Source organism: Lates calcarifer, unplaced genomic scaffold (assembly GCF_001640805.2).
Source record: "Lates calcarifer isolate ASB-BC8 unplaced genomic scaffold, TLL_Latcal_v3 scaffold_6_14, whole genome shotgun sequence".
Lineage (NCBI taxonomy): Eukaryota > Metazoa > Chordata > Actinopteri > Centropomidae > Lates > Lates calcarifer.
The window spans coordinates 18,571-32,325 of record NW_026118172.1 but is presented as its reverse complement, the minus strand read 5'-3'; the positions used below and the strand labels follow the sequence as shown (position 1 = coordinate 32,325).

At 48.0% G+C, this 13,755-nt stretch overlaps 1 protein-coding gene across 2 annotated transcripts; it reads left to right on the top strand.

The window, feature by feature from the left end:
* The first annotated feature begins 362 nt into the window (after nucleotides 1-362).
* Nucleotides 363-11,845, top strand: znf318 (zinc finger protein 318). Of its 2 annotated transcripts, XM_051069628.1 has the most exons (13): nucleotides 363-830; nucleotides 1,724-1,833; nucleotides 1,996-2,141; nucleotides 2,209-2,485; nucleotides 2,517-2,685; nucleotides 2,811-4,047; nucleotides 4,154-4,254; nucleotides 4,330-4,429; nucleotides 4,555-4,862; nucleotides 6,011-6,205; nucleotides 6,350-6,443; nucleotides 6,993-7,111; nucleotides 7,796-11,845. In XM_051069628.1, exons 1-13 carry the CDS (start codon nucleotides 573-575, stop codon nucleotides 10,328-10,330), a joined length of 5,649 nt encoding a protein of 1,882 aa, XP_050925585.1. In that variant the 5' UTR covers nucleotides 363-572; the 3' UTR covers nucleotides 10,331-11,845. The 2 variants fall into 2 exon arrangements, with proteins under 2 accessions (XP_050925585.1, XP_050925584.1); XM_051069627.1 differs by lacking the exons at nucleotides 363-830; nucleotides 1,724-1,833; nucleotides 1,996-2,141 and having other exon boundaries at nucleotides 2,317-2,685; nucleotides 6,014-6,205.
* Nucleotides 11,846-13,755: the final 1,910 nt, after the last annotated feature.

Here is a 13,755-nt window from a genome sequence, read left to right as displayed (position 1 = left end):
GATGATTTATAATTGTTTCTGTGAGAACTTTGTTTTTAGTTTTATGTCATTTTGTCAGTTCAGTGTTTAAATCTGAATCGAGCTGAAGACACTGAATAAAACCTTATTTTATTCCTTATTGAATAATGTTATGAGTAGTTCATCTCACATGTTGACAAAGATGAGGATTACAGTTACAGTTACAGTTGATAACTGTCATGTATTTTCAGGATCAGGATCTGTGTCTTTTTATTTAGAAAAAGATCAGAGGTGAAAACTGAAGCAGAGCTCAGTCTCTTCATCCTGAGAGGAGAAACACCAACGTTTGTCTGGACCTCCTGCAGTGACCTGTGTGATACCGTGTGGATCCTGCAGGGGGCAGCAGCTCGTTCACTCTTTATTTCTATCAGCAGAAGAAGAGCGACTGTGTTCCTGCACAGACTGACCATCGCTCTGAAATCACGTTTTTTCAATAAATATCTGATCAATAAGTTGATAGATCAGGTGTCTGCAGGTCCCCGGTCTGCAGCAGATTAATTCTGGAGACTTCAGCTGGGTGACCGCGGGGAGCCGGGCACTTTCTGCGGGAGGAGATGTACCGTGGTCGGCCTCCGCCGAGAGGAGGCTACCCGCCGCCTTTCGAAAGCCGAGGACCGCGGCCTCCGAGGCCTTACCCGGCACCGGATTATAGAGACGACAGGAGCCGGCCCAGGCCTCCATACCACCACGGCTACCACGACCACGGTCCCCCGGACTCGTATCACCGCTCCCCGCCGCGGAGGAGGTACCCCTCCCCCGGGTCGGGAAGTCACCGAGCCGGGGAGTACTGGGCCGGGGGTCCGCCGAGAGAGGTGAGTGAGCCGGGCTCAGACCGGGTTTAACACGACTCCATTCAAAATCCTGCCAATTTAACACGCCGTGTTTGTCCGTATATCTCCGAAGCTAAAACTTCATTGTTAAATGTTCCAGACAAAAATGTTCAGTGAACTGTTCCTTCTCTAAAAACACACCGTGCTCAGGAAACAGCAGAACACAGATCCTGACAGTCGATGTTTGGCTGAACAGGTTGTTTGTTTGCGGTTTTCTAAGCTGCCGATTTAAAGAAAAACCCTCATTTGTTGTAAAGGTGTTGAAGTTGTGTTGAGTGACTTTGTCAAATGAGAAAAGCTTCAGCGCATTAATGAATCGTCAGATTTCTGAATGGAGTTCGGTCATTGTTCGTTTGATTGAGAAGGAAAGTTATCACAAACGTCTTTTCCGGACTTAACCAGTGTGTGTTTGTTGTACAGCAGTTTATCACATGACACTCACTCTCACTGAGTCTGATAGTTTGAGTTTATTCATATGAAAATCAACCTACAGAGAGGACTGACCTTTAAAGGACCATTTCACCCAAAACACCCATTTCCCCCTGACAGACTCAGATTGTTCTTCTCAGTGTCTGACAACATGATGATAGGATTCCTACAGAGACAGAGCTTTTTATTAAAGAGTCAGATCCTTTCAGTTTAACCAGAAACATCTCTATATATCTCTACCAGACTCCATTGACAAAAACAGCGATTTAACCAGGAGCTGCTGGAATACCACTGCCTCCATCTGTTAGTGTGTCTGTGTTACTGTGTGGTACTTTTACTTACTTCTTCCACCACTGAAAGTCACACAGATGTAACCTTTCAGTTTAACCAGATGTTTCTGTCGTCATGTTCAGGTGTCATGTTTTATTTACATATATTTGTTGCAGAGGTCTCCGTCACCTCATGGGCCGATTCCCCTCGACCACAACCTGGTCATCACCGTTGGCAACGAGCTGACTGGAACACCTGGCCCCGCCCCCTCACGCCATCATGACAGGTACAACAAACTAAATTAAATAAACATTTAATTTGAAATGTTTCATCTTTGCTCTAATTGACAGACATGTTTACCCACGTTTAAAAAGACTAGACCTAGACCTGTGGACCAGATCTTGATCAGGTGTTTAACTCAGTCCATTTGATTGGTCTGTCTGTGCAGAGACTACAAACCCGAGTACGAGCGGAGCCGGAGCAGGGGCCGGAGCCCAGACCGGAGCCGGGGAAAGAGTCGGGGACGGAGCAAGAGCCGGCCTCGCAGCCAGAGCCGGAGTCCAGACCGGAGCCGGGCCAAGAGTCGGGGTCGGAGCAAGAGCTGGAGTCCAGACCGGAGCCGGGCCAAGAGTCGGGGTCGGAAGCAAGAGCCGGAGTCCAGACCGGAGCCGGGCCAAGAGTCGGGGTCGGAGCAAGAGCCGGAGTCCAGACCGGAGCCGGACCAAGAGTCGGGGTTGGAGCAAGAGCCGGCCCCGCAGCCAGAGCCGGAGTCCAGACCGAAGCCGGGCCAAGAGTCAAGGACGAAGCAAGAGCCGACCCCTCAGCAGGTCAAGATCCAGGTCCAGGTCTAGATCCAGGTCCGGAGGGAGGAGCAGAGGGAGGAGCCGTGGGCGGAGCATCAGCAAAGTGGTGAGTCATGGCCGCAGTAAGAGCCGCCAGAGGAGTCGCAGTCGACAGCGTGAGCAGCAGCTCGAGCTCAAGCAGCCGCAGCGCAGACGGCAGCGACGAGAAATCCAGGAAAGAGTTTAAAGAGCTGGAGATGGCTCGACGCAGGAAGGAGCTGGAGGAGATGCTGAGTCTGCCGACCAAATCCATCCTGAAGAAACGCAACGACTCGGATGACTCACCGTCACTGAGGGTAAGACGATTAAAACACTGATACTCACATCACATGACTGCAGGGTTCACCTGTTCTCTGACATCACAGACAGGTGTGTTTCAGGTCGTCACTTGGCCTCAGGTCTCTGTCTCTCTGTGTTTCAGAGCATCGACTCTCCCAGAGGTCTGGACGGTTCCCACATGTCTCGGGTGGCCGACCAGCTGCTGCAGGCCGTTAAAGGCATGGAGCCTCACATGGTGGCCTCGGTGCTGTCCGAGCTCCGGTCCGACCCGCAGATGGCTCACCGTGCCGGCCTCAACACTGAGATCAAAGAGATCCTGAACCTGCTCGGGGGTGCGGGTTCAGGAGCCAAGTCTCAGATGAGAACCGTGGACGACATCGATGACGAGGAGAAGTTTCTGTACGGAGACTCTGAGGACCCGAAACCTCCGCCGGTGTCGGAGCCGGTCCAACACCACGGGCTGGATCTGTATGGAGATGTGACAGAGGAGGCGCTGTACGGAGACTACCCCCCACCCAAAGTCATCATCAGTCAGACCTATGGCCTTCCTCCGGGGGCCTCTCCTCACCTCCAGGCGCCTCCCACCATGGGGGAGGAAGACAGCCGTTACATGAGCCGGCCCACCATCAGCCCCGACCAGAACATCACGGTCCAGGTGTCGAACCCGGCCTACCCCCCCGGCACTGAGCCGCTGGAGGAGAGCGAGCGCCAGGCACTGGAGGAGTATGAGAAGATCCAGGACCTGCTGAAGACCATTGGTCTGGACCTGGGTGTCGTCGAGATCAGCAAGATGGCTGCCAGGACCAAGGAGCGTCTCCAGGGAAACAAGCCCCCAAAGACACCCACGCGGCGCCGGAGGTACTCCTCGGACAGCTCAGACGGCAGCCAGGGCCGCAGGGGGCGGAGCCGCAGCGGCAGCTCCAGCAGCAGCAGCAGCAGCAGGAGTCGCAGCCGGGGGGGGAGTCGGGGGGGCTACAGGGGGGGCAGCTGGAGCAGCAATGACAGCCGCAGGAAACCGGCTCGGCCCAGATCCCATCGGGACGTGAAGGAGGCAACGGCCGAGTGGAGCGACACCGCGCCGCTGCAGCACAAAGAACCGCCGCCACAAACCCCCAAACCCAGCAGCCTCCCCCCTCCCCCCGCAGCACCCATACCCACCTACCCCCCCTCGCAGGCCCACGGCATGATGCCCCCTAACTACCCCCCGCCGGGGTACGGCCAGTACGGAAACTACCTGCCCTACATGCACCAGCAGTGGCCGCCCTTGTACCCGCCCCCCAGGATGACACTGCCCCCCCCGGCCAGTCCTCATGAGTTCCCCCCCACTCTGCCGTACAAACAGCTGTACAACAAACTGGCCCCTGAGCCCGGGGTCAAAGGTCAGTCTGATGATTAAAGGAATATTCCACTTTTTCTAGCCTGTTTTTATTCATTATTATTGTGGATCAAACAGGAGGAAAGACGTCTTCATGTTTCTGTCTCCAGGTTCGATGAAGACTCAGGACAGAGAGAAGAGCAGCTGTAAAGTCAGCAGCCACGACAGGAGAGTGTCAGAGGAGCAGAACAACGAGAGCCAGAAACAAAAGGTCTGATTTGTCTGAGGTATCACTGATTGATCCAGCAGGTGGAGCAGGTACCTCACCTGACTGTGTTGTGTTCAGGTTCTAGAGGAGAGGGAGAACCTGAAGCAGGAGAGAGAGATCAGGATGAAGAAGAAGGAGTATCTGATGAAGGAGCTGGAGAGACTCAGGAAGCAACAAGGTGAGTTGACCTGCCTCAGCTGCTCGTGTCCAGACGTGATGAAGAGGTCTCCATCTGCTTCTCCAGCTGCATCACCACACCTACATGTCGAGTTAGTTTTTCCTCCATGGTTTCTGTGTTTCCAGGTGAGCTCCTGAGGAAGAAGCGGCGGGAGAAGGACGGCCACAAAGACCCTCTGCTGCAGGAGATCAGCCACCTGCAGGAGGAGGTCATGACTCAGATCTCCAACCTCCGCAAGGAACACGAGGCCGCCGAGAAGAAACGCAATGAGATTGACAAAGTGGCACTCATCCTCGGCCTCAGCCCGTCCGACCGCCCCCGCAGAGCCAGCAAGCCCGCCGACGACCAGGAGAGTGAGCCGCCGCCGACAGAGAAGAAACGGGAGGTGGAGAGGAGTCCTGAGGGACGGCAGGCATCCGACCTCACGTTAAAGGTACAAACACCTGCAGAGGAGGTAACACAGCAGATACTGTTCCTGTTGATCATAGCTAGGGCTCATTACTGTTCACTGAGATAGAACAATCAGTGGTTATTAATGTTACTACAGCTCATTGTTTTACTGGTTAAAAATAGACATTAAATATAAAAAACAAAGAACTTTATTAACTAGTTTAGTTAAACTGATTCCACAGAGACAGTCAAACAAAGTTCAAATCAGGATGGAAACAATAGTTTAGATGCTTTTCTGATGCATCTAATCTATCGTCTGATCTGAACCTGATGGTTTGATTTTGTTTGATCCACTTTTTGTTCGTGGTTTGTACGTTTGTTTTGTTGCTGCTTCGTCAGCTGAGACACATCGCAGAGAGTCACACGGGGAAAGCACTGACTCCATCTCTACAACAACAAGAATTATTTCCATCGCTTCTACTTCACTGTTTTTTCACTCTGTCGTCAATAAAACTCAACTGTTCACATCGGTACGATTTACTGTGGAGCACCTGCGCAGGAAGTGTGGATTAAAACAGTCAGCAGCTTCATCTCCGTGACCTTTGAACCTTAAATAACCTGTTAGTGTACAGTGTGATAGAACACTCTAGACACACAACACTCAGCTCAGACCAACACGTTCACTGAGAAGAGACACAAATACACAGATCAGTCTCAGGATTTAAAAATCGATGTCGGATCAAATAAAAATCGAGATTAATCAGAAAATGGTTTCGTCGTCGTCGTTCGGCTCGAACCCGATGTCTGTTTCGGCTGAAATGTTTTAAATGTTACTTGACAAGACTGTGGGATCTTGTCCTGTTGGTTTGGACATAGATAGCTCAGAGAGTTTACAGATTTCTGCCGGTCAGTTTAGACCTTGAGATCAGATCAGTGTCGTCACAGACCCGCTCATCATTTGTAAACGTTAGAGCCGGTTAGAAGTTATTCTCGGTTTAAAAGCAACGTGCGGATTTTCTGACAAAACGTCTAACGTCTCCGAGGCTGGAACTCTCTGAAGGTAAGAAACTCTTTCATTCTCAGATTTTGTGGAGCTGAGTTTTAAACATGGAACTTGTTCCTGAATGTGAGTAAATCCTGACCTCTGACCTTTACCCTCCACGTTCACTCTCCCCCATCTTTGTTTTTCAGCAGACCTCAGCGGTGCCGTCATCATCGTCGAGAGCGTCCCCCAACAAGCCGCCGGTCAGTGCCCCCCCTCCGACCCCGCCCCCGGAGCCGTTTGAATACTATGACGCTGGAAACCACTGGTGTAAAAACTGTAACGTCACCTCGGGATCCATGTTTGATTTTTTCACACACTTGCACAGCAAAACGCATCGAAAGGTTTGTTGTTTTCTCTGTTACAGATTTCATCAGTAACATTTAACTGAACTCGTTTCTTACCTTGGAAGGAGTTGGTTTGATTTTCACACCTGGATGCTCCTCTGTTTGTTCCTTTTACATTTCATGGTCTTTTTCCTGTTGCAGACTCTGGACCCTTACGACCGGCCCTGGGCCTCCACTCCCACCAAAATCATCAAGAACATGCCTCCAGAGGAGAAACTGACCAAACCTGCCAAAGGTACTCGTACTGCACATTTCCCATGTCCCTGAGGAGTCATCATAGCTCTGCTGCTGTTCAATGATCGTGGTGTTCGAGCTGAATGTTGTTAGCGTCTTCTTCTTCCAGGTGCAGCTCAGTGTGGATCTCTGCAGGTTCACTGTCTCTTAACGAAAACAGAGACTCATCGAAGCTCAGAGGACGCCTCTGGTGTCTTTTCATTTGTTTTTCATGTTTCATCCTCAAATGAAGAAAGGCTGCTGTTAATGTAATGTACTGCAGTCACCTGTGGAGAAGTGCTGTAACTCCTCAGGACAGGTGTGACAGGTGTGATTGTTCACCCTGGAATCTCTGAGCAGTCCCATCACTTCTCCACCAGTCACTGCTCCAAAATAACACCTCAACTCTTCATCTATTTACTGAAATATTGAACAATCAGATGCCACCTGTCTCACCCTCTCCTGTCCTGACAGGTACTGAACATGGAGACATCCACCAGGTAAACATGATTGATACTTTATTTTATCGCCACCTGTGGGTTTAACCTGTGGTTTGTGTGTTTTGCTGCAGGGTCGGAGTTCCTGCTGCCCGTCAGAGGATTCTTCTGCCTGCTGTGTAAGGAGTTTTATGGAGACGCCATCTGTGCAGAAGAACATGTCACCACACACGCTCACAACGAGAAATACAAGGTATTAAACAATGTAAACCATTCTCCATATTTCTACAGGTCGAGAGGTAGTTTCTGTCAGATTTCAGAACAGTGAGATTTAGCTTTAAATAATGACTCAGCTCTGTTGTAGAAATAGTATAATACTTAATCAGAAAACGAAGACTATTACCCATGATCCTCTTGTCCCTCTTCTCCTCTCTCTGCTGTTTCCTGGCTGAATATCAGAGATGAACTCTGGTTTTTAATGATCTACAGTTCAGTGTTACTCTGGACTCTCTGGACCTGATTCCAGCAGTTTAAGCTGCTGACTATCACTGAACTGTCACAGTGAGTCTGAAGCTCAGAGTTTGATGATGGCGTGAACACAGTAGTTAGTGTATCTCCTCCATCGTATGATTGTGGTTTTATCCACAGTAGAAGTAAATTCGTCCAGATGTTTCCTGGTCTTTGTCACAATTAGGATTATTGAAGTTTTAGGTTGAAAGTCAAACCCAACAAACACTGGACTTTTGAGACCATCACTAAAATTGTGTTTTTTAAGGACTAGTGACCCCAAACATATCTTTGACTTTTCTCTACTGACGTTCACTGTTAACTGATATGTTCACCAGAAGCTAATATTAGCTCTATTTGGAGGTGTTTGTATGTCAGGCTGAGATGTTGTTCATTTATTTTCTTTCTGTTTTGATGCCTCATTCACCAGAACCAAATGTATGAGAATCCACTGTATGAACAGAGGAGGAATCTGGACCGCCAGGCAGGACTGTCCTCAGAGACAAGTGGGAAGAAACGCAAACATGAGGACGATGAGAAAGGCAGCAAAGACAAGGAGGAAAAGACCAAACACAAAAAGGACAAAAAGGACAAAGAGAGAAAGAAGGAAGATGATGATGCTACTGAGAAGGAGGAGAAAGTTAAAAAGGAGGAAGAGGAGGATAGGCTGAAGCGTGGCAAGACAGGGGAGGATTATAAGAGGTCAAAAAGCCTGGAGAAGGAGCGACCTTCTTACAGCAAGCAAGACGAGGATGAGAATTATAGATACAGCAAAAAGGATGATAAATACCGCTACAGCAAAGAGGAAGAGAACAGGAGCAGATACAACCGAAGAGATGACGATGACCAATATAAAAACAGCAGAGAGGAGGAGTATCGGTACCGGTATCGCAGGGATGATGACGGCCGATATGACGATCGACCCAAATATGGCTTGAGAGATGATGAGGATAAGCACAAACATGGTAAATCATCAGATTTCAGATCCAAATATGACAGAGAGCGAGATGAAGGGAAACCTAAGACTGAGAGGGAGGCTTTTAAAAAGCCTGAGCTGGACAAACCGGTAGGGAAACCAGAGGTAAGCAAGCCTGAACCTACGCCAAAGCCCTATGATCCGGCCAAAATCCTCTGTGGACCCAGTCCGGCCATGAGGGCCAAGCTCCGTAAACAGAACATGGAAGCTGTCAAACCAGCTCCCATGACCATGAACACTTCATTTGGAAAGTTCACGTGGAAGAAGAAGGAGAACGTGCTGGCAAAGGTGGCGGAGAAAGTGGCCGCCGAGTTCATCAAGGAAGATGAAGCCGCTGCGAGCCAGCGGCCGGTCTCCGTGGAGGATTCTTTCGCGAAGTCAGTGGCTGTTGCTAAGGAGATTGCAGAGAAGCTGGGTGGCCAGCCCAGCGTGCCTCCTCCCTGGGTGTCCAATGGCGCCAACCGGGGAAGGATCCGGCCAAACCTCCCAGCACCTGCCGCAGTCCTGAGGAAAACAACCATGATGGGTAAACCTGCACCTCTGAATACCTTTCTCTCCATCAGACCCCAAAACACAACTTCACTAGGACCGCCTCCAAGAGTATTCTCTGAAGGTCTCACAAAGACTCAGACCACATTTCTGGAAAATAAATCTGTGCCTCCAGTTACACCTGGACCATTCGAAGCTATGCCTTCCCCTGCAGTATCTGGACCAAAGCCATCTGAGGCTGAACCTCCACCACCGGTGTCTACACCTGCACCATTTGAGGCTAAACCTCCACCAACGATGTATAGACCTGCACCATTTGAGGTCAATTCTGCGCCACCAGTTTCTAAACCTGCCTCAGTTGAGGCCAAGCCTACACCATCTGAGGCTAAACCTATACAGCCAACAATGGTAAAGATAGTGTCTGATGTTGCTGCTCCTGGTGTTCCAGAGAGTGAGCAGACCCGCACGGTGTTTGTTAAGCCTCCACCTTTCATGAACTTGGGTGACGGAGCTCAGAAGTCTGAGAAACTTAAGAGTAACTTGGCTGCAGCCAAAGCCCAGGACTTATTTGGCATCTTCTACAGCAGCTCTGGCCAGCCAGGGCCCTCCTCCATCACTAAACCAGCAACAGACTACAGAGCTGACGGGACTAATGTCAATAAAGCACCACTTCCTGCTCCACAAGCACCAAAACCACAACCCCAGCGTCTGGCCCAAACCCAGTCCCAACCTCCAAGTGAGGTCCATACATCCCCACAACCTGACCCAAACACTTCCCCACCAAGTCTGCAATCACAAACAAAAACAGAAATTCAAATAGCCTCAGTTTGGTCTTTGCAGTCTAACACATTTCTGACACCTGAGGTGGCTCCGTTTGAAACAACTTCACAAACATCTCAACCAAAACTGACTCTGCCAGCTCAGTCTGTGGCTCAGAATGTGCCCCAAAACCAGCCCTCAACTTCTAAATCTGAGTTCCCAATCCCCCCACAAACTGAGCCTGCCAAGCTGGAATCAACACCTCCAACTGAGTCGATGCCTAAACTCACTTCTCAAATCCAGACAGAGTTGCAACCTGAACCCCAACCAGATCAGGACACCCAGGCTCAGTCTCATCCAGAGACCCACCCTGACGCAGCTCCAGAATCTGAACCCAAACCAGGCCCCAAAACTAGAGGTAAGACAACTCCAACAAAGAAAACCTCTCCCATTGCCTGCCCTGTCCGACAGACTCGATCTCAAACCAGATACCAGACCCGGCGGCAGCAGCAACAGCAGAGCCACTCTGAGTCTGAACCTGAGTCGGCTTCAGGGGACTCTGAATCAGCAGCTTCAGACACAAAGGGCCTGGACACATCAGACTCTGGCCCTAGGTCACAGCCAGAGGAGGGGGCTTCTGGTGAGGGAGACCCTCAGGCGACAGAGATCACTCCTGAAACCCTGGGCCTCCCCTCCGACATGACCTCCCTGGACTTTGAGTATGATTTTAACTTTGAGTAGGTGCGCACCGGACTGTGTGATGGGAGTCTGGGGAGGCTCCCATACTCTTATGATAAAAATCATAAAGAGTCTTATATCAGTCATTTACTGGACTTGAAGGCAGTTGAAGTGCCAAGAGACACTCACGCTGACAGAGTTTAAAACACTGACCTTCATCTGTTCAAAGGACCAGAAACATTTTGTTCTGTTCTCCAGTCAGGTGTTTCAGACGAGGGTCGGTTTCATCTCTGTGGATCCAGGACAGAAACAGGTCCTAGATTTATTTTTTGCTGGTTGCAGCTTCTTCACTTTAAGAAATTCCTGGTTTTCTTTTTTCTTATAAAACAGAAAATGTAGTATTTTTGGGTTTTGGACTGTTGGTCGGACAAAACAAAGAATTTTGGGATGTCCCTTTAGATTCTGGGGAAACGTAGAGCTGAACGATTTATCGAAATTTAATCGAAATTGCAAGTTGAACTAATGTGATTTGTAAACCTCAAAGGCTGCAAATGCAATTATTTATTTTTACAACAGAACGAGTTGTTACTTTTTTTTCAGCCGCCTCAGTTCACGCGTCCTAAGATAAATCAAAGGCAGAGACTCTCAGCCTGCAGGTCTGGACTCTGATGGACTCATGTAAGAAATTAGAAAAAACTGTTGATCTAAAGGTTCATGAGGCAAAATGATTGCTACACAAAATCAGATTTAACTTAACATATGGACATAAGGAAGCTTTATTGTCAATGTAGTCTCTACAACAAAATTTGGTCTGACATGACAAAAAAATATAAACCAACACAAGATAAAAAGCCCAACCCTAACCCAGTATGTAAACAAAGAAAATAACAAAGACAAACAGTAAATAACAAGGACAGTGATAAATACAAGTAATAAACTGCTCATTGTTCTTCTTTCCACTGCTGTTACTGTTAAAGTTACTCAGATAATCTCTTTATTGTTGAGTGGGTTATATCCATCATCATGTGGAACCTTCACCTCAGAAGGTTTGAGAACCAGCCTCAGTTCCACTGAAAGGAAAAATCATGTTCAGCCGTCACTGATAGCAGCAAACTCAGTGTTCTGCTTCATAAAAACATAAAGTAACTCAGAGATGAAACTGATCCGTCTGCTCACGTGGCTCTGGACAACAGGGGTTCCCTAAAATGTCAGACTGCTCCCTTAACGATGACAGTTCTCTCTTTGTGTTCGCAGGTAAACTCTCTCCTCGTTCTCATTTCTCCTGAAGGTAACGTACTGTTCACTCACTGCTGGTAGTTGGTCCTGTTTAGTTTTCCTCTGACGTTCGCTCAGTTCAGTGGACCAATCAGCAGCTCGGCTGGTGTCAGAGCTGCAGCAGTGTTCACGTGTTAGATGAAGATCCAGGATCTGATTCCTGTAGATCCTGATCACATTTTCTCCCTTTGTTGTGACTGATGCACTGATCTGTGGTCAGTGTCTCTGTGTAGAAACAAACTGCTTGTATTGTGAAATCTGTTGCTTTGATTAAAGTTTTAATAAAAGCCGGTGAAAAGAGGAGGAAGCTGTGTGAGCTGTGGTTATTGTCCAGCGGCTGTGGAATCACTTAACATTTATTCAGTTAATGAGGATGTTTCTTCTCCTGAAGAGTTTATTCAACTTCCACTAATTTGATCTTCATGTCAGAATTTATTGCACAAGAGAACAGGCTGGTTTTTCCTGCAGCATCTGGTAAAAATAAAGAAACTCTGCAGATATTATGATGACATTATGATTTAGTTCATCTTTTAAATTCAGAAAACTTTATTTATACAGAAACAAGAAGTTTAAAACCAGACACAGGTGTGTGTTTATGATGTTCTTTATAAAATGAAGACTCTTTCTTTAGAAGGGTTAAAACAGCTGTTAGTCATCGGTCGTGTTGTTGTAAAGACGTTTTGTCTGACACAGTCTGTGATTTTAAAGTCAGTTGTGTCTGGTCGGTTATTCCCCAGTCGACCTGGTTTCCTCCAGCTTCAGGTAAAGTCTTGTTTCCAGGTGTCACAGACTGGATCCACCTCTGAGGAATCAAGCTCCACCATTCTCTTGTTTTAATGTGTTTGAATGAACTGATGTTAAAACGCTTCAGTCCCTTGGATGGATCAGTTTTTGTCTTATTGTCTTGTAACGGTATGTTTGAGTGTGTGTGGGAGTTTTGATTGTTCAGAGGTTTTCATGTGGACTTTGTTTCACAGTTGACATCATCGTGGACCAGTCTGCTGCAGAGAAGGTAAGAGATCAGCTCAGTGTGGGAAACATAATGTTTAAACTGTTTGACTGTTTTATTTCAGTAGAGCTCTGTGTATTTAAAGACTTTTTCTAGAAACAGTTTGTTTTCTCAGCTCCTGGGTTTGACTCTGCTGATGTGTCTGATAAAACCAGGAGGACAGAAGTTAAACCATGAAACCTGGTTCAGGACGTACAGAACATACAGACACAGAAAAATCCAGTCATGAACAAAAGAAGAAACTGAAGTTTGTTGTGAAGTAATGTGAAGAAATAAAGTCAGCTGAAACAGAAAGACACGTGTTTTTGTGTTTTTGATTTGAGGTGAGTTCAGATCCTGTAGCTGCCTGTCAGTCCTGTCTGAGGGATCAGAACCCATCATGACCGAGAGTGGAACCAGCAACTCTTCAGGGTGAGGGCTCAGAGGCAGACTACCTGTTCACTCAGCTGATACTGATCAGTAGGTTTAATGTGACCTCACTGATCCTGAACAGGTGACAACATGAGACAGATGTGAACGAATGAATCACATCATGAAAACACGTCTGAGACAAGTGTGAATAAAAACATCTAGGAAAGATTTCTGTCTCACTCAGGTTGTAGCTGCAGACGTTCTGACAGATGTGGGGTCTTTAGAATTCAGAATGAATAAAGTTTTGTGAGTTTGAATAAAATTTGGAGAGAGAGAAGCATCCATTACCTGAGCTCTCACCTGGACAAAGTTAATGATCAGTTCAGGTGTGTTCTCACAGTAATTCATCAAAGGTGTGTGTTGGCCTGATCCAGAGCTCTCAGCAGCAGCTCATGGTCTTCATCAGTGGGAGTTTCTCTACAGGTCGATTTCCTCTCAGAGCAGAAGCAGCAGACAGAGGGTTTTATTCTTATTAAAGCAGATAAACTCCTGACATTTACTTTCTTATTTATGTATGTATGTGTGTGGGGGGGTCTTGGTGGTCCTGGTGGTCCTGGTTGCTGAGTACCTGATGCTGTACTGTATCTCCCGCCTTTGAGAGGTCAGTTGCCGTGAGGCTCGGTGTTGAAGAGGAGCTGTGGGTGGAGGAGGTGGAGGAGTCCGACCCTGTGGTCAGACACAGCTGGGTATCATCAGGTTGAAGGTGTTTTGTTGCTGGGGAAGGAAGCCTGAAGTCCTGCCTCACCCTCATCACCAAACTCACGGACAGCCAATCAGAAAAATCGCCGCGCAC